At 43.7% G+C, this 25,113-nt stretch overlaps 1 protein-coding gene across 2 annotated transcripts in view; it reads left to right on the top strand.

The window, feature by feature from the left end:
* The first annotated feature begins 386 nt into the window (after positions 1–386).
* grhl2b (grainyhead-like transcription factor 2b) overlaps positions 387–25,113 on the top strand; it is an 85,412-nt gene continuing 60,685 nt past the window's right edge. For both annotated transcript variants that reach the window (XM_045695148.1, XM_045695149.1), the window contains exons 1-2: positions 387–758; positions 24,692–24,878. In XM_045695148.1, the coding sequence (XP_045551104.1) occupies positions 739–758; positions 24,692–24,878 (207 nt within the window). In that variant the 5' untranslated portion in view covers positions 387–738. The remainder of the gene's footprint in view (positions 759–24,691; positions 24,879–25,113) is intronic.

Here is a 25,113-nt window from a genome sequence, read left to right on the forward strand (position 1 = left end):
GTGTGTGTGTAGGCTATTTCATGCCCAGGGCATTGATGTCGATCAACAACAGGTCAGTGAAGGTCTAGCCTATCTTTAAGGCAGGTCAGTCATGCTGCAACTCCTCTCCTATTCCATCCTCATCTCCCTCATCCTATCATTCATTCCAGCGGTCATGGTATTTCAAGAACATTTCTAAATTACATAGCAAAACACCTGAAGAAGAGGCAGTTTATTTCAATGCAGAATGCAGTAACATTGTCAGTTCTAGGTATATAACGCTACAGGTGAGGGGGGTGTTACCTGTTTCTGACGAGGCAGCCAATCACCGATAGGCTGAGACCACGGTAGATGGACCAATCGGCGATAGGCTTGCCTTCTTTCAACCCAAATACTTTACACTGAAAGAATTCCAACAAAGTTGACTCATTTCTATTTAGCAAAGCAAGGGTAAATATAGTCTTTATTTTATAACGAGGATTTATTATTCCTTTCATGTACTGACTTATTGGATAGGAGATCCTTGATTAGCTGCTCTGTATTGGCACAAAGCACACAGAGGTGCAGCGGCGTCTAGTGAAGCCTAACTGCCAGGTAGAAAGGAAGGGGCTGTCTGTGAGAAACAAGTAGGGTAGGAAAAAGTCGACTTACCTGTAACCCAGGTTCTGGCATCCCTCACCAACTCTGCCTCACTCTAGTAGGACCTGCTCCGACTTGAAAGTCCAGTTTCACAAGGAAGAATCGTGGAGGAAGAAAAATATGTCACAGGAGACGGACAAGTAAGTGATCGTAGCTGGGGAAAGGATCTTTGATGACTTTAACATGACATATGAGACTTTTTGCGCTGTAATTTGGGACTAAATAAATTAACTTCTGTTTTTATTATGACATTAATATTTTAGTAAAAAATATGTAACAATTTTGGTTTAGATTATTTGGGATTCATTTCCTCTAAACTGTTGGAAGTAATGTTAAGGCTATGTTAGAGGCAAACCGAGGTTGGCGGCGAACAGACTTGTCAAATTCCCAGTTTCCGTCAGATGTAATAAGCTACAATTTATGTGAATAAAAACTTGAGGTTTTTTCGTTTTTAGTACTATTTGGTTTAGGCCTATTTAATATTTTGAGTGGCTTTTAGGGCTAGAATAACCTGTAAATGTTAAACAACTGGTGCATAACAATGTATTTACCATGTTATGAATAAAATATATTGGTTTATTTATCACGTTTATCTTCTGTTTTGGTGCTGTATTTCCAGTACGCCTACCTGTGGGCTAAGATATGTCGCCATCTTTATGTTACAGTTTTGTTCTGACTATGTCACACTGCGTGTCTGTCTTCTTGATGGAATGTTGACACTATTGACATTTGATTATTGTCTACTTTGTATTTCTTCATTTTTGTTTTTCAGTGAGATAATAATTTTTAAAGGCTATAGAATTAATTTCAATAACTTTTTTTTAAATTACTTTTTCTCTTCAGATAATCACCCTGATTCAAAAAATGAGAATAAAATAGTTAGTATCCAATGTGATGGAATTATTATCATGACTAGTATCTCACATGTTTCACGAATTCAACCATTTGACTTTAAAGCAGATCATGAAATGTGGACAGAGGCAGATGTACACTAATTCTATTGGTTGTACACTGAATATGCAAATACATTGTTATCATATCAACCACAGTAATGTCTGTTTTCCAGCCCTGTTTAGAGCATACAGAAATAGTTAAAATGCCCACACCAGATCTCCACGAAAAACAACAGGTGTAGACTCCAACCATAACCAATATTTTGACATATAGGGCTACAAATGTTTTGTGAAGTCTTCAGGTGTAAAGTTTAACAGCAGACATCAGCTGTATGCACTTCCCTATGAGTAATACTATTTTAAAGACCCAGCACAACCAAAAACCATATTCCTTTTATAGGATATTTTCAATAGAGAGAAAGTATGAGAGTGGAGTACAGAAGGGTATGGGGGGCTTCTAGGATCTATAATAGCCTCAACATGGGGTCAGAGTGTGATAGGCTCTGGAGACATGGGGATGGGAAAGAAGGGTATGGGGGGCACTGTTGGGCGGAAGTATCTTTCAGATGTATCTTTTGATTTGACAGACATTTAAAATTGAGTTTTCCTAAACTTAGGCAAATAAACAATGTTGTTCTGAGCAGCAGTCTAGTAGTTAGTCAGTCCTAGAGCTATTGTCTGTACTGAAGCTCTTTTTTTTAACATTTTTATATTTCACCTTTATTTAACCAGGTAGGCTAGTTGAGAACAAGTCCTTTATTTAACCAGGTAGGCTAGTTGAGAACAAGTTCTCATTTGCAACTGCGACCTGTTCAAGATAAAGCAAAGCAGTGCGACACAAACAACAGCACAGAGTTACACATGGAATAAACAAGCGTACAGTCAATAACACAATAGATAAAAAGAAAATCTATATACAGTGTGTGCAAATGGCGTGAGGAGGTAAGGCAATAAATAGGCCAATGTAGCGAAGTAATTACAGTTTAGCAGATTAACACTGGAGTGATAAATGAGCAGATGATGATGTTTAAGTAGTGATACTGGTGTGCAAAAGAGCAGAAAAGTAAATAAAAACAATATGGGGATGAGGTAGGTAGATTTGGTGGGCTATTTACAGATGGACTATGTACAGCTGCAGCGATCGGTTAGCAGCCCAGATAGCTGATGTTTAAAGTTAGTGAGGGAAATATAAGTCTCCAGCTTCAGCGATTTTTGCAATTCGTTCCAGTCATTGGCAGCAGAGAACAGGAAGGAAAGGCGGCCAAAGGAGGTGTTGGCTTTGGGGATGATCAGTGAGATATACCTGCTGGAGCGCGTGCAACGGGTGGGTGTTGTTATCGTGACCAGTGAGCTGAGATAAGGCGGAGCTTTACCTAGCATCGACTTATAGATGACCTGGAGCCAGTGGGTCTGGCGAACAATATGTCGCGAGGGCCAGCCGACTAGAGCATACAGGTCGCAGTGGTAGGTGGTATAAGGCGCTTTGGTAACAAAATGGATGGCACTGTGATAGACTGCATCCAGTTTGCTGAGTAGAGTGTTGGAAGCTATTTTGTAAATGACATCGCCTAAGTCGAGGATCGGTAGGATAGTCAGTTTTACGAGGGTATGTTTGGCGGCATGAGTGAAGGAGGCTCTGTTGCGAAATAGAAAGCCGATTCTAGATTTGATTTTGGATTGGAGATGTTTAATATGAGTCTGGAAGGAGAGTTTACAGTCTACCCAGACACCGAGGTATTTGTAGTTGTCCACGTATTCTAGGTCAGAACCGTCCAGAGTAGTGATGCTAGTCGGGTGGGCAGGTGCAGGCAGCGAACGGTTGAAAAGCATGCATTTGGATTTGCTAGCGTTTAAGAGCAGTTGGAGGCCACGGAAGGAGAGTTGTATGGCATTGAAGCTCTAATCTGCTGATTAGAGCTATTGTCTGTCCTGTAGCTCTCTAATCTGCTGATTAGAGATATTGTGTCACGGCAGTCAAAAGGATCGGACCAAAATGCAGCGTGTTCGTAGTTCAACATATTTTATTTATAGTGAAACTAAATGCAATACACTAAATACTTGAATACACAAAAAAAATAAAAACGTGACGCAGAGAGGAAAACACACTACTCAAAAGATAATCACCCACAAAAACAGGTGGGACAAACATCAACATAAATATGACCTCCAATTAGAGATAAAGAGGATCAGCTGCCTCCAATTGGAGATCAACCCAAACAAGCCCAACATAGAAATAGACAAACTAGAACTTAAACATAGAAATAGACAACATAGAAAAAACACCCCCTGTCACGCCCTGATCACTCTACTATAGAAAATGACCTCTTACAAGGGTCAGGATGTGACATATTGTCTGTCCTGAAACTGTCAAACCTGCTGAATAGTGCTTTTGTCTGTCCTGAAGCTCTCTAACCTGCTGATTAAATGAGAGATATTGTCTGTCCTGAAGCTTTTTAACCTGCTGATTAAATTAGAGATATTGTCTGTCCTGAAAATATCTTACCTGCTGATTAGAGCTGTTGTCTGTCAAAAACTCTCTAAACTGCTGATTAGAGCATTTGCCTCCCCTGAAGCTCTCTAGCCTGCTGATTAGAGCTCTTGTCTGTCCTGAAGCTCTCTAACCTTCTGGTTTGTATTTGTATTGATTATGGATCCTCATTAGTTCCTGCCAAGGCAGCAGCTACTCTTCCTGGGGTTTATTATGGATCCCCATTAGTTCCTGCCAAGGCAGCAGCTACTCTTCCTGGGGTTTATTATGGATCCCCATTAGTTCCTGCCAAGGCAGCAGCTACTCTTCCTGGGGTTTATTATGGATCCCCATTAGTTCCTGCCATGGCAGCAGCTACTCTTCCTGGGGTTTATTATGGATCCCCATTAGTTCCTGACAAGGCAGCAGCTACTCTTCCTGGGGTTTATTATGGATCCCCATTAGTTCCTGCCAAGGCAGCAGCTACTCTTCCTGGGGTTTATTATGGCTCCTCATTAGTTCCTGCCAAGGCAGCAGCTACTCTTCCTGGGGTTTATTATGGCTCCTCATTAGTTCCTGCCAAGGCAGCAGCTACTCTTCCTGGGGTTTATTATGGCTCCTCATTAGTTCCTGCCAAGGCAGCAGCTACTCTTCCTGGGGTTTATTATGGATCCCCATTAGTTCCTGCCAAGGCAGCAGCTACTCTTCCTGGGGTTTATTATGGATCCCCATTAGTTCCTGCCAAGGCAGCAGCTACTCTTCCTGGGGTTTATTATGGATCCCCATTAGTTCCTGCCAAGGCAGCAGCTACTCTTCCTGGGGTTTATTATGGATCCCCATTAGTTCCTGCCAAGGCAGCAGCTACTCTTCCTGGGGTTTATTATGGACCCCCATTAGTTCCTGCCAAGGCAGCAGCTTCTCTTCCTGTGGTACAGCAATATTAAGGCAGTTTATACAATTTTAGAAACATTACAATACATTCACACACTGTGTGTCCTCATGCCCCTATTCCACCACTACCACATATATACTGTACAAAATCAATGTGTATGTGTGTGTACAGTGCATATGCTACCGTGTGTATATGTGTGTGCTTGTGTCTGTGCCAATGTTTGTGTTGCTTCACAGTCCCCGCTGTTCCATAAGGTGTTTTTTTAATCTGTTTTTAAATCTAATTCTACTGCTTGCGTCAGTTACCTGATGTGGAATAGAGTTCCATGTAGTCATGGCTCTATGTAGTACTGTGTGCCTCACATAGTCTGTTCTGGACTTGGGGACTGTGAAGAGACCCAAGTGGGGTATGCATGGGTGTCCGAGCTGTGTGCCAGTAGTTTAGACAGACAGCTCGGTGCATTTAACATGTCAATACCTCTCATAAATACAAGTAGTGATGAAGTCAATCTCTCCTCCACTTTCAGCCAGGAGAGATTGACATGCATATTATTAATATTAGCTCTCTATGGACATCTAAGGACCAGCCGTGCTGCCCTGTTCTGAGACAAATGCAATTTTCCTAAGTCCTTTTTTGTGGCACCTGACCACACGACTGAACAGTAGTCCAGGTGTGACAAAACTAGGGCCGGTAGGACCTGCCTTGTTGATAGTGTTGTTAAGAAGGTAGAAACTAGGGCCTGTAGGACCTGTCTTGTTGATAGTGCTGTTAAGAAGGTAGAAACTAGGGCCTGTAGGACCTGCCTTGTTGATAGTGTTGTTAAGAAGGTAGAAACTAGGGCCTGTAGGACCTGCCTTGTTGATAGTGTTGTTAAGAAGGTAGAAACTAGGGCCTGTAGGACCTGCCTTGTTGATAGTGCTGTTAAGAAGGTAGAAACTAGGGCCTGTAGGACCTGCCTTGTTGATAGTGCTGTTAAGAAGGTAGAAACTAGGGCCTGTAGGACCTGCCTTATTGATAGTGTTGTTAAGAAGGTAGAAACTAGGGCCTGTAGGACCTGCCTTGTTGATAGTGTTGTTAAGAAGGTAGAAACTAGGGCTTGTAGGACCTGCCTTGTTGATAGTGCTGTTAAGAAGGTAGAAACTAGGGCCTGTAGGACCTGCCTTATTGATAGTGCTGTTAAGAAGGTAGAAACTAGGGCCTGCAGGACCTGCCTTGTTGATAGTGTTGTTAAGAAGGTAGAAACTAGGGCTTGTAGGACCTGCCTTGTTGATAGTGTTGTTAAAAAGGTAGAAACTAGGGCCTGTAGGACCTGCCTTGTTGATAGTGCTGTTAAGAAGGTAGAAACTAGGGCCTGCAGGACCTGCCTTGTTGATAGTGCTGTTAAGAAGGTAGAAACTAGGCCTGTAGGACCTGCCTTGTTGATAGTGCTGTTAACAACACTATCGTTCCAGTCATTGGCAGCAGAGAACTGGAATGAAAGGCAACCAAAGGATATGTTGAAAAATTAGGTATTATAAAGTAAGAATTGGCTTTGGGGGAGACCAGTGAAATATACCTGCTGGAGCGCGTGCTACGTGTTGTTGGTGTTATGATGACCAGTGAGCTGAGATAAGGCGGGGCTTTAGCGAGCAAAGACTTGTAGATGACCTGGAGCCTGTGGTTTTGGCAACGAATATGTAGCGAGGGCCAGCCAATGAGAGCATACAGGTCGCAGTGGTGGGTAGTATATATGGGGCTTTAGTGACAAAACAGATGGCACTGTGATAGACTGCATCCAATTTGCTGAGTAGAGTGTTGGAGGCTATTTTGTAAAAGACATGGCCGAAGTCGAGGATCGGTAGGATAGTCAGTTTTACGAGGGTATGTTTGGCAGCATGAGTGAATGAGGCTTTGTTGCGATATAGGAAGCCGATTCTAGATTTAATTTTGGATTGGAGATGCTTAATGTGAGTCTGGAAGGAGAGTTTACAGTCTAACCAGACACCTAGGTATTTATAGTTGTCCACATAATCTAAGTCAGAACCGTCCAGAGTAGTGTTGCTAGTCGGGCGGGCAGGTGCGGGCAGCGATCGGTTGAATAGCATGCATTTAGTTTTACTAGCATTTAAGAGCAGTTGGAGGCCACAGAAGGAGAGTTGTGTGGCGTTGAAGCTCATTTGGAGGTTTGTTAACACAGTGTCCAAAGAAGGGCCAGACGTTTACAGAATGGTGTCGTCTGCGTAGAGGTGGATCAGAGACTCACCAGCAGCAAGAGCGACATCATTGATATATACAGAGAAAAGAGTCGGCCCAAGGATTGAACCCTGTGGCACCCCCATAGAGACTGCCAGAGGTCCGGACAACAGGCCCTCCGATTTGACACACTGAACTCTATCTGAGAAGTAGTTGGTAAACCAGGCGAAGCAGTCATTTGAGAAACCAAGGCTATTGAGTCTGCCGATAAGAATGCGATGATTAACAGAGTCGAAAACCTTGGCCAGGTCGATGAAGACGGCTGCACAGTACTGTCTTTTATCGATGCGGTTATGATATCATTTAGTACCTTGAGCGTGGCTGAGGTGCACCCATGACCAGTTCAGAAACCAAATAGCGTAGCGGAGAAGGTACGGTGGGATTCGAAATGGTCGGTAATCTGTTTGTTAACTTGGCTTTCGAAAACCTTAGAAAGACAGGGTAGGATAGATATAGGTCTGTAGCAGTTTGGGTCTAGAGTGTCACCCCCTTTTGAAGAGAGGAATGACCGCGGCAGCTTTCCAGTCTTTGGGAATCTCAGATGATACGAAAAAGAGGTTGAACATGCTTGTAATAGGGGTTGCAACAATTTCGGCAGATAATTTTAGAAAGAGAGGGTCCAGATTGTCTAGCCCGGCTGATTTGTAGGGGTCCAGATTTTGCAGCTCTTTCAGAACATCAGCTATCTGGATTTGGGAATGGGAATTAGTGCTACAGGATGCAAATTTCTGTTTGAAAAAGCTAGCCTTTGCTTTCCTAACTGACTGTGTATATTGGTCCCTGACTTCCTTGAAAGTTGCATATCGCGGGGGCTATTCGATGCTAATGCAGTATGCCACAGGATGTTTTTGTGCTGGTCAAGGGCAGTCAAGTCAGGAGTGAACCAGGGGCTATATCTGTTCTTAGTTCTACATTCTTTAAATGGGGCATGCTTATTTAAGATGGTGAGGAAAGCATTTTTAAAGAACAACCAGGCATCCTCTACTGATGGGATGAGGTCAATATCCTTCCAGGATACCCGGGCCAGGTCAATTAGAAAGGCCTGCTCGCTGAAGTGTTTTAGGGAGCGTTTGACAGTTATGAGGGGTGGTCGTTTGACCGCGGACCCATTACGGACGCAGGCAGTGAGGCAGTGATCGCTGAGATCCTGGTTGAAGACAGCAGAGGTGTATTTAGAGGGCAGGTTGGTCAGGATGATATCTATGAGGGTGTCCATGTTTACGGATTTAGGGTTGTGCCTGGTAGGTTCCATGATAATTTGTGTGAGATTGAGGACATCAAGCTTAGATTGTAGGACGGCCGGGGTGTTAAGCATGTCCCAGTTTAGGTCACCTAACAGTACAAACTCTGAAGATAAATGTGGGGGCAATTAATTCACATATGGTGTCCAGGGCACAGCTGGTGGCTGAGAGGGGGTCTATAACAAGTGACATTAGTGAGAGACTTATTTCTGGAAAGGTGGAGTTTTAAAAGTAGAAGCTCAAACTGTTTGGGCACAGACCTGGATAGTAAGACATAACTCTGCAGGCTATCTCTGCAGTAGATTGCAACTCTGATTCCTTTTGACAGTTCTATCTTGATGGAAAATGTTTTAGTTGGGGATGGAAATTTCTGAATTTTTGGTGGCCTTCCAAAGCCAAGATTCAGACAAGGCTAGGACATCAGGGTTGGCAGAGTGTGCTAAAGCAGTGAATAAAACAAACTTAGGGAGGAGGCTTCTGATGTTTACTTGCATGAAACCAAGGCTTTGACAGTTACAGAAGTCAACAAATGAGAGCGCCTGGGGAATAGGTGTAGTACTGGGGGCTGCAGGGCCTGGGTTAACCTCTACATCACCAGAGGAACAGAGGAGGAGTAGGATAAGGGTACGGCTAAATGCTATAAGAACTGGTCATCTAGTACGTTGGGAACAGAGAATAATAGGAGCAGATTTCTGGGCGTGGTAGAATAGATTCAGGGCATAATGTACAGACAAGGGTATGGTAGGATGTGAGTACAGTGGAGGTAAACCTAGGCATTGACTGACGATGAGAGAGGCATCTCTGGAGGCAACAAGTTTAGCCAGGTGAGGTCTCCGCATGCGTAGGGGGTGGGACAAAGGAGCTATCTAAGGCATGTTGAGCAGGACTGAAGGCTCTACAGTGAAGTAAAACAATATGAACTAACAGAAACAGCAGTAGACAAGGCATATTGGCATTAGAGAGAGGCATAAAGCAATCACAGGTGTTGGTCGGGAGAGCTAAGACAACAACGGATAAATGGTGATGAATGGGCAGAGAGGGTCAGTGAGGTACACACAGGACCTGAGTTCGAGGCTGGGGCCGACAGATAAACAAAATGAGCTACAGTGTTATTGAACAGTCCAGCAGGCATCAGCCTTGTAGCCGAGTGATAATAGGGTCCAATGAGCAGTAATAGGTGAGTCAGGGAGCCTTTCGGTAGTTGCTACTACGCTAGGCGAGTGGGAGACATGGTGTTCAGAAAGCTAGCGGGCCGGGGATAGCAGATGGGTCTTCGGCGACATCGCAACGGAAAAGCCTGTTGAAACTACATCGGACGATTACGTCGGCAGACCAGTCGTGATGGATCCGTGTCAACAACAAAGGGTCCAGGCCAATTGGCAAAAGAGGCATAGCCCAATAATTAGCTGGTATACTCCGTCGGCTGGCTGGGAGATGGGCCTAGCTCGAGGCTAGCTCAAGGCTAATGGGTGCTTGCTTCAGGACAGAGGCATTAGCCAACAATAGCCACTCGGTTGCAGCTAGCTAGCTGCGATGATCCGGTGAAATAGTCCAGAGATTGCAGCAGGAATCCGGTGATGTGGTAGAGAAAAGCAGTCCGATATGCTCTGGGTTGATATCGAGCTGTGCAGACTGGCAGGTAATTGTCCAAGCTAAAGCTGGCTGGTGTCCGAGCTAAAGGTGAAGACCGCTAGCCGTGGCTAACAAAGACTAGTAGCTAGTTAGCTGGCTAGCTCCTGATGGAAGTTCCAGTTGTAAGGAATAAAAATAGCAGATCCGTACCACATTTGCTGAGGCGGGTTGCAGGAAAGTATATTTAGTTTGTAGATGGAAAGTGAGATTAAAATATATACGAGTAAAGAAAACTTCTCCCTGTCTTAGCTTTACTTTAAAACTACTGTTGTGTCAATATGATTTGATCATGACAGTTTACAATCCAGGGTTACTCCAAGCAGTTTAGTCACCTCAACTTCAACATTATTTATTACAATATTTAGTTGAGGTTTAGGGTTTAGTGAATGATTTGTCCCAAATACAATGCTTTTAGTTTTAGAAATATTTAGGACTAACTTATTCCTTGCCACCCACTCTGAAACTAACTGCAACTCTTTGTTAAGTGTTTCAGTCGCTGTAGTAGCTGACATGTGTAGTGTCATCTGCATACACAGACACTCTGGCTTTTGCGGAATGACTTTTGCTTCCCTCCAGGCCTGAGGGCACACACTTTCTAGTAGGCTTAAATTGAAGATGTGGCAAATAGGTGTGGCAATATCGTCCACTATTATCCTCAGTTATTTTCCATTTAAGTTGTCAGACCCCGGTGGCTTGTCATTGTTGATAGACAACAATAATTTTTTCACCTCTTCCACACTAACTTTACGTAATTTAAAATTACAATAATTGTCTGTCATAATTTGGTCAGTAGTACTTGGATGTGTAGTTTCAGCATTGGTTGCTGGCATGTCATGCCGAAGTTTGCTAATCTTGCCAATGAAAAAAACATTGAAGTAGTTGGAAATATCAGTGGGTTTTGTGATGAATGTCTGTTTCATTGAATGATAGAGCTGAGTTTGCCTTTTTTCCCAGAATTTCATCAAAGCTTTTTACTACGATTCTTTATTCCATTTATCTTGGTTTCATAGCGTAGTTTCTTCTTCTTTTTATTCAGTTTAGTCACATGATTTCTCAATTTGCAATAAGTTTGCCAATCAGTTGTGCAGCCAGACTTATTTGCCATTCCTTTTGCCCCATCCCTCTCAACCATACGGTTTTTCAATTCCTCATCAATCCACTGGGATTTAACAGTTTTTACAATCATTTTCTTAGTGGGTGCATGTTTATTAGCAACTGGAATAAACCATTTCATAAATGTGTCAAGTGCAGTGTCTTTTTGCTCCTTTTTAAAAAAAAATGTTTTTTGTCATTTAGCAGACGCTCTTATCCAGAGCAACTTACAGTAGTGAATACATTTCATACATTTTTTTCGTACTGGTCCCCTGTGGGAATCAAACACACAACCTTGGCGTTGCAAACACCATGCTCTACCAACTGAGCCACACGGGACCACACTGATTACACACCACGGACCAACAGATATTCTTTACAATTAACAACATAGGAATCACTACAAAACTTCTTGTATGACCTCATATACACTATATTTAGTGTTGCACATTTTGGGGAATATTCAGAGGTGGAAACTTTCCTTGGGAATATATGGGAATTAACGCGAATATATGCAAATTAATATTAATACCATTTAAACGTAGATGTTTTTTGCTTTGGATGGTCAATCAGCTGAGATCAGCGGACCTGCCGCAAAGCACACCGGGACTTCCTTCCTTTCCGAGGCCATATTGGAGCAACAGACTTGTAAATTCACCTCTTTGTTTATGCTGTAAAAATACACTGCTCAAAAAAATAAAGGGAACACTTAAACAACACAATGTAACTCCAAGTCAATCACACTTCTGTGAAATCAAACTGTCCACTTAGGAAGCAACACCGATTGACAATAATTTTCACATGCTGTTGTGCAAATGGAATAGACAACAGGTGGAAATTATAGGCAATTAGCAAGACACCCCCAATAAAGGAGTGGTTCTGCAGGTGGGGACCACAGACCACTTCTCAGTTACTATGCTTTCTGGTCATGTTTTGGTCACTTTTGAATGCTGGCGGTGCTTTCACTCTAGTGGTAGCATGAGAAAGAGTCTACAACCCACACAAGTGGCTCAGGTAGTGCAGCTCATCCAGGATGGCACATCAATGCGAGCTGTGGTAAGAAGGTTTGCTGTGTCTGTCAGCGTAGTGTCCAGAGCATGGAGGCACTACCAGGAGACAGGCCAGTACATCAGGAGACATGGAGGAGGCCGTAGGAGGGCAACAACACAGCAGCAGGACCGCTACCTCCGCCTTTGTGCAAGGAGGAACAGGAGAAGCACTGCCAGAGCCCTGCAAAATGACCTCCAGCAGGCCACAAATGTGCATGTGTCTGCTCAAACGGTCAGAAACAGACTCCATGAGGGTGGTATGAGGGCCCGACGTCCACAGTTGGGGGTTGTGCTTACAGCCCAACACCGTGCAGGACGTTTGGCATTTGCCAGAGAACACCAAGATTGGCAAATTCGCCACTGGCGCCCTGTGCTCTTCACAGATGAAAGCAGGTTCACACTGAGCACATGTGACAGACGTGACAGAGCCTGGAGACGCCGTGGAGAACGTTCTGCTGCCTGCAACATCCTCCAGCATGACCGGTTTGGCGGTGGGTCAGTCATGGTGTGGGGTGGCATTTCTTTGGGGGGCCGCACAGCCCTCCATGTGCTCGCCAGAGGTAGCCTGACTGCCATTAGGTACCGAGATGAGATCCTCAGACCCCTTGTGAGACCATATGCTGGTGCTGTTTAACCTGGGTTCCTCCTAATGCAAGACAATGCTAGACCTCATGTGGCTGGAGTGTGTCAGCAGTTCCTGCAAGAGGAAGGCATTGATGCTATGGACTGACCCTCCCGTTCCCCAGACCTGAATCCAATTGAGCACATCTGGGACATCATGTCTCGCTCCATCCACCAATGCCACGTTGCACCACAGACTGTCCAGGAGTTGGCGGATGCTTTAGTCCAGGTCTTGGAGGAGATCCCTCAGGAGACCATCCGCCACCTCATCAGGAGCATGCCCAGGCGTTGTAGGGAGGTCATACAGGCACGTGGAGACCACACACACTACTGAGCCTCATTTTGACTTGTTTTAAGGACATTACATCAAAGTTGGATCAGCCTGTAGTGTGGTTTTCCACTTTAATTTTGAGTGTGACTCCAAATCCAGACCTCCATGGGTTGATAAATTGGATTCCCATTGATTATTTTTGTGTGATTTTGTTGTCAGCACATTCAACTATGTAAAGAAAAAGTATTTAATAAGATTATTTCTTTCATTCAGATCTAGGATGTGTTGTTTAAGTGTTCCCTTTATTTTTTTGAGCAGTATATTTACCATATCATGTGGAGACAGAAACATAAACCTTTTACTGTCAAGAGGTGAGTGTAGCCGGTGCATCGAAGTCAGTTGCAGGAGAGCAGAGATGAGTGGACAAAGCCCTTTACTAAGGCAATCATTTGCACAGAACGCAACTGCGTCACAAAACAAATGCCCAACAAACCAGGGAGGCAGCACAAAGTACACAAACACAAGTACAAAGTACAGGCTGCCACAAAGCACAGGTAATAAAATAATCCCGGCGCAAACCAGCCAGAAGCGTGCCAACCTCAACAATAAACAATTACACACACAGACATGGGGGGAACAGAGGGTTAAATACACAACATGTAATGAGGGAATGATGACCAGGTGTGTGGGAAAACAAGACAAAACAAATGGAAAATGAAAGGTGGATCGGCGATGGCTAGAAGAACGGTGACTCCGAACGCCGCCCGAACAAGGAGAGGGACCGACTAAATCCGATTAAATCCTTCCAATAGAAATTTAAAAAACAATTTAGTTACAAATTGAACTTTAATTAAATGAGTTGACTCTTCACATGGGATGATTTCACTGAACAACAAAAGACAGGGAATATTGAATGATCCCCAATGATCCATAACATCTCCCAAAAACGTTTTCAACAGAATGTAAAATGATAGTCTACAAACTAAAGCTTTGGTGGTCTTCCTCTCAGGCTTCCATGTCTTCTCCCTGGACCTCCTCAATGTCCACCTCTTGAACATCAGACTCTGAGGCCTCATCTTCACTGTCACTTTCCAACCTTGTTGAGGATGGCTCGTTGTCAGGCTCAAAAAGCCTCAAATTTGCCCGGATGGCCACCAATTTTTCAACCCTTGTATTGGTCAGCCTGTTGCGTGCTTTGGTGTGTGTGTGTTCCCAAACAAGGACCAGTTGCGCTCTGAGACGGCTGATGTTGGTGGGATTTGGAGGATGATGGAGGCAACAGGGGAAAGAGCCTCAGATCCACAAAGTCCCTTCCACCAGGTGGCTGATGAGATATGTTGGCACGACTGCCATATTGCATCTCCATCCCAAAGCCCTTGCTTGGAAGTGTACTTCACCAGACTGCCAAGAACCTTGCCCTCATCCAGGTCAAGGTGGTGAGACATGGTAGTGATGACACCATAGGCCTTGTTGATCTCCGCACCAGACAGGGTGCTCTTGCCAGCATACTTGGGGTCCAACATGTACCCTGCGGCGTGTATGGGCTTCAGGCAGAAGTCTTCACGCTTTTTGATGTATTTCAGAACTGTAGTTTCCTCTGCTTAGAGCAACAGTGAAGTGGGTAGGGCAGTACAGATTTCTTCTCTTACATCTGCAAGCAGAGTCTGAACATCAGACAGGATGGCATTGTCGCCCTCAATCCATGCAATGGCTACTGCTATAGGTTTCAGGAGTTTCAGGCTGCTTACCACTCTCTCCCAAAATACATCATCCAGGAGGATCCTCTTGATGGGGCTGTCCATATCGGCAGGCTGTGATACGGCCATTTCTTGGAGAGACTCCTTCCCCTCCAGGAGACTGTCAAACATGATGACAACACCACCCCAACGGGTGTTGCTGGGCAGCTTCAATGTGGTGCTCTTATTCTTCTCATTTTGCTTGGTGAGGAAGATTGCTGCTATAACTTGATGACCCTTCACATACCTAACCATTTCCTTGGCTCTCTTGTAGAGTGTATCCATTGTTTTCAGTGCCATGATGTCCCTGAGGAGCAGATTCAATGTATGAGCAGCACAGCCAATGGGTGTGATGTGAGGGTAGGACTCCTCCACTTTAGACCAAGCAGCCTTCATGTTCGCAGCATTGTCTGTCACCAGTGCAAGTACCTTCTGTGGTCCAAGGCCATTGATTACTGCCTTCAGCTCATCTGCAATGTAGAGACCGGTGTGTCTGTTGTCTCTTGTGTCTGTCCTCTTGTAGAATACCGGTTGAGGGGTGGAGATGATGTAGTTAATTATTCCTTGCCCACGAACATTCGACCACCCATCAGAGATGATTACAATACCGTCTGCTTTCTCTATGATTTGCTTGACCTTCACTTGAACTCTGTTGAACTCTGCATCCAGCAAATGAGTAGATGAAGCATGTCTGGTTGGAGGGGTGTAATGCTGGGCGAAGAACATTCAGAAATATTGCCTGTGAGCATCAGAGGTGAACCAGTTGCATACACAGCTCGCGCAAGACATTCATCAGCATTTCTCTGACTACGTTCCTCCATTGAGTCAAAAAAACTTCTGATTCCAGGAGGACCATGAGCTGTTGCTATCGATAAGGCGTCTGATTCATCATTTTCACCTCCAATAGAAGTAGAGGGACTTTAGTCAGAGGCTGCTTGTTGTGAGCGCTGAGGGAACTTTATGCACTTGGCCAGATGATTCTGCATCTTTGTTGCATTCTTCACATATGATTTGGCCCAGTATTTGCAAATGTACACAGTTTTTCCTTTACATTAGCTGCAGTGAAATGTCTCCACACATCAGATAGTGCCGGTGGCATTTTCCTGTAAAGATGAGATTTTTTGGGGTAAAAAAAACCCAAATACAATTCCATGTACTGATATAGTTAATAGTTAAGGAGTTAAATTAAACAACTCCTTTGTAAGATCAATGTTTTAAAATGAAACATGTATGGAAACAGGTGAATTAACACTCCTCAGTTAGCAGGCAAGCTAAACCCCACATGGTAGCAAAAACTAACTAGCAGAAATTGGTAACAAGTTAGAAATTATTTAAACACACTTTGCTGTAGACTACTATTTACTAGTAAACAAAAAAATAATGTATGTCATATAAAATATATTCACCCCACCCAGTATTGTAATCAAAACTTACCAGAAAGCATGTAGTCCTTGGCTCAGACAGTGTAGTAGTGTGGGCTCAATAGCATCTCATTAGTGTGCAAGATCTTGAGAATCACTGCACATGTGGAGGAAGAATGCACTGTGAATGCAGAGGGTTACAATTCCATTGAATTGAGGATAGTTTAACTAAAATATGCCACAATACCGAGAATTGCCTTATGTGTATCCCACAAAAAAGGTTCACTGTTATAAGCTAACTTTTTAGCTAATAACAGTGAAAATTTCCCAAATTCCAGGGCTTAACTTCCATGGAAAATTTCAGGAAAAATTCTGGAAATTTACTGGAAAGATTCCGACCCTTTGCAACCCTAACTATATTAGGCACAGCCTTTGGAACTTTGGTTTTCCTAGATATTGACACTATATTGTGATCACTGCATCCGATGGATCTGGATACTGCTTTCAAGCAAATTTCTGCAGGATTATTAAATATGTGATCAATACATGTTGATGATTTCATTCCTGTGCTGTTTGTAACTACCCTGGTAGGTTGACTGATAACCTGAACCAGGTTGCAGGCACTGGTTACAGTTTGAAGCTTTTTCTTGAGTGGGCATCTTGATTAAAGCCAGTCAATATTTATATCACCCAGAAAATATACCTCTCTGTTGATATCACATACATTATCAAGCATTTTGTCACGACTTCCACCGAAGTCGGTCCCTCTCCTTGTTCGTTCGGCGGTCGACGTCACCAGCTTTCTAGCCATCGCCGATCCACTTCTCATATTCCATTTGTTCTGTCTTTGTCTTATCACACCTGGCTTCACTCAACCAATTACTTGTTTATTATTTAACACTCTGTTCCCCATGTTGTATTTGTGAGTGATTGTTTATTGTTACGTGAATTTTGTCAGGCGCTGCACTTTTGTTTTAGACCGTGTTATTTGCACTAGTATGTGTTAGTTGCTGTCATATGTTAATCGGTATTAAAGTGCGCCTGTTTATTATACTGCGCTCTCCTGCACTTGACTTCGCCTCCCATATACACGCCTTACACATTTCACACGTTATCCAGATACTGACTGTTAGAACTTGGTGGTCTATAGCAGCTTCCCACCAGAATGGGCTTTAGGTGAGGCAGATGAACCTGTAGCCATATTACTTCAACAGTATTTAACATGAGATCCTCTCTAATCTTTACAGGAATGTGGTTCTGAATATAAACAGCAACACCTCCACCACAGGCATTTCTGTATTTTCTGTAGATGTTATAACCATGTATTTCTACCACTTTATCATCAAAGGTGTTATCTAAGTGAGTTTCAGAGATAGTCAGAATATGAATGTCATCTGTTACTAGCAAATTATTGATTTCATGAACCTTGATTCTTAAGCTACATATGTAAACGTGGGATATTTTGAGCACTTTTCTTCAGGGATGATTACTTGCTTTCATTGCTTTACTGGGAGGTTTAGCAGCAGTAGATGTGCTCATGTTCTTTATGTTAGTGCAGGGTGAGCTGCTCACAGTGGACTTCCTACTAGGGCACACTGGCTCAGTGCTAACGGTATACATCTGGTTCATAGGCACATGATTACTGCATACAATAGCTGTAGGATCAGTAGAGTCATTCAGGGCAGTAAGAGAGACATAAATTAGATTACACCAGGGGCATCAGTAGACACAATATATGTAATGTACAATTGCTGAAGCATTATGAAAACTCTGCGTCACAATGGTAGGGATTAGCTGAGCTGGGCTTGAGTCATTGATAAGCCATTGTCTCAAAGCAACTTTATAGTGCTGTGAAAGGATCCAGGAACCCAAATGATTTGGGTGGATCCCATTCTTATAATACATGTATTGTTTCCAAATGGTATCGAAATTGTCAACAAAAGTTACACCCATTGAGCTGCAGTAATCACGCAGCCAGTTGTGAAGAGAGAGAATCCTGAGAAAGCGTTCAATACCACGATTCAGAGATGGCAGAGGGCCAGATATGATTGGTCTTTTGTTAGTGTTTAGCAGAGAGTCAATCAACTCTTTAAAATCCCGTTTCAACTTTTTAGAACTGCCCTTCATAATGTCTTTAAAACCCACATGGACTACGATAGAATCGATGTCCATGTCCTGGTGTAATCCATTCAGGACCAGCTTGGTAATGTAATTTACTCGAGCTTCGGGATAGGACATTGTTTTTGCACCAGGAACGGTCACATTTCTTACCATGGAGCTGCCCAGAATTACCGCTGGCGAGAAGTACGAGGAAATCCGCCCACTCCCACGCTTCTCAGGATTCAGAGAAGCCTTTATGGATGGGCGAGAGGCAGGATAACTTGAGCCCATTGCTCCCGGCGCCTGTGGCAGGCCTCCGGCAGATGGAGAAGCCCCGCTCGATCCAGAGCAGGGACGGAAGGTTGTCAACATCGACTAAGAATTCGTAGTTGTAGGCACTGCGGCCGCAGACACAGCACCCCCAGCAATGAAGGTGCAGGAAGATCAGGCTCCAGGACGGTGAAACTATCCGTTGTTGGGAGTGTGTATTATTCTCTCCGGGCCCCTCGTTGGGAGTGTAGACTGCTTTGCTGGATGTCGCTGTCTTCGGCTTCCACGGCTCGTCACATGTGACCATCGTTGATTGTCATGCTCCTCTTGCTGTGCTCCTTCGACTCCGCTATCAGGTGGGTGAGCTCCGGGCAAGTAAACAATTGCCGCATTGGAACTCTAAGTGATCCGGTTTGTCCCGAAACAGTGGGTGATAGATTCAGCTCCTACAGCACTGGAACTCTGAGTGATCCGGTTTGTTCTGAAACAGTGGGTGATAGATTCAGCTCCTACAGCACTGGAACTCTGAGTGGTCTGGTTTGTCCTAAAACAGATTGTAGTAAATACAGCTCCTACAGCACTGGAACACAGTGGTCTGGTTTATCCTGAAACAGATCGTAGTAAATACAGCTCCTACAGCACTGGAACCGTTCATTTACCTCTCCAGACAAAGAGGGCTCCATTGCAAAACTCACCTTGTACCAACATCGTTAGCTTGATGGCTAGCAGCCTAGCATCTCTGTCAAGCAAGCTGAAACCTGTCTGTTAAGTGGGATTCCGGGACAAGAAATAGCGGTCCTTGCTGTTAACCTCTATGGGCTAGGTGGGACGCAAGCGTCCCACCCGTGGTGCACTCCATCAACAGCAGGTGCATTTCAAGAGCGGCAAATTTGAATCCAAATAAATGTCAAAATTCAAATTTTTCAAACATACAACTATTTTACACCCTTTGAAAGATAAACATCTCCTTAATCTAACCACGTTTTCCGATTTCAAAAAGGTTTTACGGCGAAAGCATAAATTTAGAGTATGTTAGGACAGTACATTTACAAGAGTTGTGTGTAATGTTGTGCCAATTCAAAGACAGGCGTCACCAAAACCATAAAATCAGCTAAAATTATGCACTAACCTTTTACAATCTCCAACAGATGACACTCCTAGGACATTATGTTAGACAATGCATGCATTTTTAGTTCTATCAAGTTCATATTTATATCCAAAAACAGCGTTTTACTGTGGCGTTGATGTTCAGGAAATCGTTTCCCTCCAATAACCGGCATTCAAGTCAGCACCACAAATTAAATAATTAAAATTAGAAAACATTGATAAAATATTATATTGTCATTTAAAGAATTATAGATGTACATCTCTTGAACGCAATCAACTTGCCAGATTTAAAAATAACCTTACTGGGAAATCACACTTTGCAATAATCTGAGCACTGTGCCCAGAAAAATACGCGTTGCGATACAGACTAGCCGCCATGTTGGGGAGATCTAACATCGAAAATACTATGTAAATAATCCATTACCTTTGATTCTCTTCATCAGATGTCACTTCCAGGTATCACAGGTCCATAACGAATGTAGTTTTGTTCAAAAAAGCTCATCATTTATGTCCAAAAATCTCCATCTTGTTAGCACATGATCTAAGCCCGCCGGACTTCACTTCATGAACGAGGGGAAAAAATATATTTACGTTCGTTCAAACATGTCAAACGTTGTATAGCATAAATCATTAGGGCCTTTTTAACCAGAACATGAATAAAATTCAAGGCGGACGAATGCAAAATCTTTTAAAACGTATTGGAACGAGGGTACCCAGCATGACCTAGCGCGCCAGGTGTCTAATGGGCCATCATCGTTCCATGGCTCTTGTTCGGTCAGATCTCCCTCCAGAAGACTCAAAACACTTTGTAAAGGCTGGTGACATCTAGTGGAAGCAATAGGAAGTGCCAAAATATTCCTCAGCCCCTGTGTTTTTCAATGGCATAGGTTTAAAGGTAATACAACACATCAGGTATCCACTTCCTGTCAGAATCTGTCTCAGGGTTTTGCCTGCCAAATGAGTTCTGTTATACTCACAGACACCATTCAAACAGTTTTAGAAACTTTAGGGTGTTTTCTATCCATATATAATAAGTATATGCATATTCTAGTTACTGGGTAGGATTAGTAACCAGATTAAATCGGGTACATTTTTTTATCCAGCCGTGCAAATACTGCCCCCTAGCCCTAACAGGTTAAAAGCTTATAGCTATTGTCTGTCCTCAAGCTCTCTAACCTGTTGATTACAGCTATTGTCTGTCCTGAAGCTCTTTAACCTGCTGATTAGAGCTGTTCTCTGTCCGGAAGCTCTAACCTGCTGCTCTAGAGCTGTTCTCTGTCCTGAAGCTCTAACCTGCTCCTCTAGAGCTGTTCTCTGTCCGGAAGCTCTAACCTGCTCCTCTAGAGCTGTTCTCTGTCCGGAAGCTCTAACCTGCTCCTCTAGAGCTGTTCTCTGTCCTGAAGCTCTAACCTGCTCCTCTAGAGCTGTTCTCTGTCCTGAAGCTCTAACCTGCTCCTCTAGAGCTGTTCTCTGTCCTGAAGCTCTAACCTGCTCCTCTAGAGCTGTTCTCTGTCCGGAAGCTCTAACCTGCTCCTCTAGAGCTGTTCTCTGTCCGGAAGCTCTAACCTGCTCCTCTAGAGCTGTTCTCTGTCCGGAAGCTCTAACCTGCTCCTCTAGAGCTGTTCTCTGTCCTGAAGCTCTAACCTGCTCCTCTAGAGCTGTTCTCTGTCCTGAAGCTCTAACCTGCTCCTCTAGAGCTGTTCTCTGTCCTGAAGCTCTAACCTGCTCCTCTAGAGCTGTTCTCTGTCCTGAAGCTCTAACCTGCTCCTCTAGAGCTGTTCTCTGTCCGGAAGCTCTAACCTGCTCCTCTAGAGCTGTTCTCTGTCCAGAAGCTCTAACCTGCTCCTCTAGAGCTGTTCTCTAGAGCTGTTCTCTGTCCTGAAGCTCTAACCTGCTCCTCTAGAGCTGTTCTCTGTCCTGAAGCTCTATCCTGCTCCTCTAGAGCTGTTCTCTAGAGCTGTTCTCTGTCCGGAAGCTCTAACCTGCTCCTCTAGAGCTGTTCTCTGTCCGGAAGCTCTAACCTGCTCCTCTAGAGCTGTTCTCTGTCCTGAAGCTCTAACCTGCTCCTCTAGAGCTGTTCTCTGTCCTGAAGCTCTAACCTGCTCCTCTAGAGCTGTTCTCTGTCCGGAAGCTCTAACCTGCTCCTCTAGAGCTGTTCTCTGTCCGGAAGCTCTAACCTGCTCCTCTAGAGCTGTTCTCTAGAGCTGTTCTCTGTCCGGAAGCTCTAACCTGCTCCTCTAGAGCTGTTCTCTGTCCGGAAGCTCTAACCTGCTCCTCTAGAGCTGTTCTCTGTCCGGAAGCTCTAACCTGCTCCTCTAGAGCTGTTCTCTGTCCGGAAGCTCTAACCTGCTCCTCTAGAGCTGTTCTCTGTCCTGAAGCTCTAACCTGCTCCTCTAGAGCTGTTCTCTGTCCTGAAGCTCTAACCTGCTCCTCTAGAGCTGTTCTCTGTCCTGAAGCTCTAACCTGCTCCTCTAGAGCTGTTCTCTGTCCGGAAGCTCTAACCTGCTCCTCTAGACTACCATAAGGACATTCATCATAAACAACCAGAAGAGACCCAGCTGTTGTGATTATAGGCCCCATCTCCTTAGACCCTTTGCTATATAGGGTGTATAAGGGTTAGGGGTTAGGATTGTGGTTGTCTGTATAAGTGTGTATAATACGTGGGTGTGTGCATATGCAGTGTGTGCCAGTGTGTATAATACGTGTGTGTGTGTGTGAGTGTGTATATGCAGTGTGTGTGTGTGTGTGTGTGTGTGTGTGTGTGTGTGTGTGTGTGTGTGTGTGTGTGTGTGTGTGTGTGTGTGTGTGTGTGTGTGTGTGTGTGTGTGTGTGTGTGTGTGTGTATATGCAGTGTGTATAATACGTGTTTGTGTGTGTGTTTGTGTGTGTGTATATGCAGTGTGTGCGTGTGTGTTACGTGTTTGTGTGTGTGTGTGTGTGTTTGTGTGTGTGTATATGCAGTGTGTGCCAGTGTGTATAATACGTGTTTGTGTGTGTGTGTGTGTTTGTGTGTGTGTATATGCAGTGTGTGCCAGTGTGTGTGTGTGTGTGTGTGTGTGTGTGTGTGTGTTATATGCAGTGTGTGCCAGTGTGTATAATACGTGTGTTTGTGTAAAGTTGAAGTCGAAAGTTTACATACACCTTAGCCAAATACATTTAAACTCAGTTTTTCACAATTCCTGACATTTAATCCAATTAAAAATTCCCTGTTTTAGGTCACTTAGGATCACCACTTTATTTCAAGAATGTGTAATGTCAGAATAATAGTAGAGAGAATGATTTATTTCAGCTTTTATTTCTTTCATCACATGCCCAGTGGGTCAGATGTCTACATACACTCAATTAGTATTTGGTAGCATTGCCTTTAAATTGTTTAACTTTTCGGGTAGCCTTCCACAAGCTTCCCACAATAAGTTGGGTGAATTTTGGCCCATTCCTCCTGACAGAGCTGGTGTAACTGAGTCAGGTTTGTAGGCCTCCTTGCTTGCACACGCTTTTTCAGTTTTGTCCACAAATTTTCTATAGGATTGAGGTCAGGGCTTTGAGATGGCCACTCCAATACCTTGACTTTGTTGTCCTTTGCCACAACTTCGGAAGTATGCTTGGGGTCATTGTGCATTTGGAAGACCCATTTGCGACCAAGCTTTAACTTCCTGACTGATGTCTTGAGATGTTGCTTCCATATATCCACATAATTTTCTTCCCTCATGATGCCATCGATTATGTGAAGTGGACAAGTTCCTCCTGCAGCAAAGCACCCCCACAACATGATGCTGCCACCCCCGTGCTTCATGGTTGGGATGGTTGGGATGGTGTTCTTTGGCTTGCAAGCCTCCCCCTTTTTCCTCCAAACATAACGATGGTCATTATGGCCAAAGAGTTCTATTTTTGCTTCATCAGACCAGAGGACATTTCTCCAAAAAGTACAATCTTTGTCCCCATGTGCAGTTGCAAACCGTAGTCTGGCTTTTTTATGGCGGTTTTGGAGCAGTGGCTTCTTCCTTGCTGAGCGGCCTTTCAGGTTATGTCGATAGAGGACTCGTTTTACTGTGGATATAGATACTTTGTACCCGTTTCCTCCAGCATCTTCACAAGGTCCTTTGCTGTTCTGGGATTGATTTGCACTTTTCGCACCAAAGTCCATTCATCTCAAGGAGACAGAATGCGTCTCCTTCCTGAGCGGTATGACGGCTGCGTGGTCCCATGGTGTTTATACTTGCGTACTATTGTTTGTACAGATGAACGTGGTATCTTCAGGCGTTTGGAAATTGCTCCCAAGGATGAACCAGACTTGTGGAGGTCTCCAATTTTTTTCTGAGGTCTTGGCTGATTTCTTTAGAACTTCTCATGATGTCAAGCAAAGAGGCACTGAGTTTGAAGTTAGGCCTTGAAATACATCCACCGGTACACCTCCAATTGACTCAAATTATATCAATTAGCCTATCAGAAGCTTCTAAAGCCATGACATCATTTTCTGGAATTTTCCAAGCTGTTTAAAGACACAGTCAACTTAGTGTTACGTTCATCGATGGAAGGATCGGACCAAGGTGCAGTGTGGTAGGCGTACATTTTAATTTGTTAAATGAACACCGAAACAAAACAAATACAAACGAAAACATAATGTTCAGTAGGGCTACACAGCACAGTACCAAAAACAAGATCCCACAAACTAAGGTGGGAAAAAGGCTGCCTAAATATGATCCCCAATCAGAGACAACGATAGACAGCTGCCTCTGATTGGGAACCATAGCTGGCAAACAAAGAAATAGAAAAACTAGAATGCCCACCCAAATCACACCCTGACCTAACCAAATAGAGAAATAAAAAGGCTCTCTAAGGCCAGGGCGTGACAAGTGTATGTCAACTTCTGACCCACTGGAATTGTGATACAGTGAATTATAAGTGAAATAATCTGTCTTTAAACAATTGTTGGAAAAATTACTTGTGTCATGCACAAAGTAGATGTCCTAACCGACTTGCCAAAACTATAGTTTGTTAACAAGAAATTTGTGGAGTGATTGAAAAATTAGTTTTAATGACTCCAACCTAAGTGTATGTAAACTTCAGATTTCAACTGTATTAAGAGTGTGTGTTTGTGTCATATCACAGTAAGCGGCTGGTGGTGGTGGTACCCAACGAGACGTCCTTCCAAGGGCGGCGTGCATACACCAGCGAGGACGAAGCATGGCGGTCCTACTTGGAGAACCCTCTGACTGCAGCCACTAAGGCCATGATGAGCATCAATGGAGACGAGGACAGCGCTGCAGCCCTGGGACTGCTCTATGACTATTACAAGGTGAGAAAGTTACACATTTCAGTACTACTACTACTACTATCACTACTACTACTACTACTACTATCACTAATACTACTATCACTACTACTACTACTACTACTACTACTACTACTACTATCACTCCTACTATCACTACTACTACTACTACTACTACTACTACTAGTATTATCACTAATACTACTACTACTATCACTACTACTACTACTACTACTACTACTACTAGTATTATCACTAA

This window comes from Salmo salar, chromosome ssa14, assembly GCF_905237065.1.
Source record: "Salmo salar chromosome ssa14, Ssal_v3.1, whole genome shotgun sequence".
NCBI classification, from domain to species: Eukaryota; Metazoa; Chordata; class Actinopteri; order Salmoniformes; family Salmonidae; genus Salmo; species Salmo salar.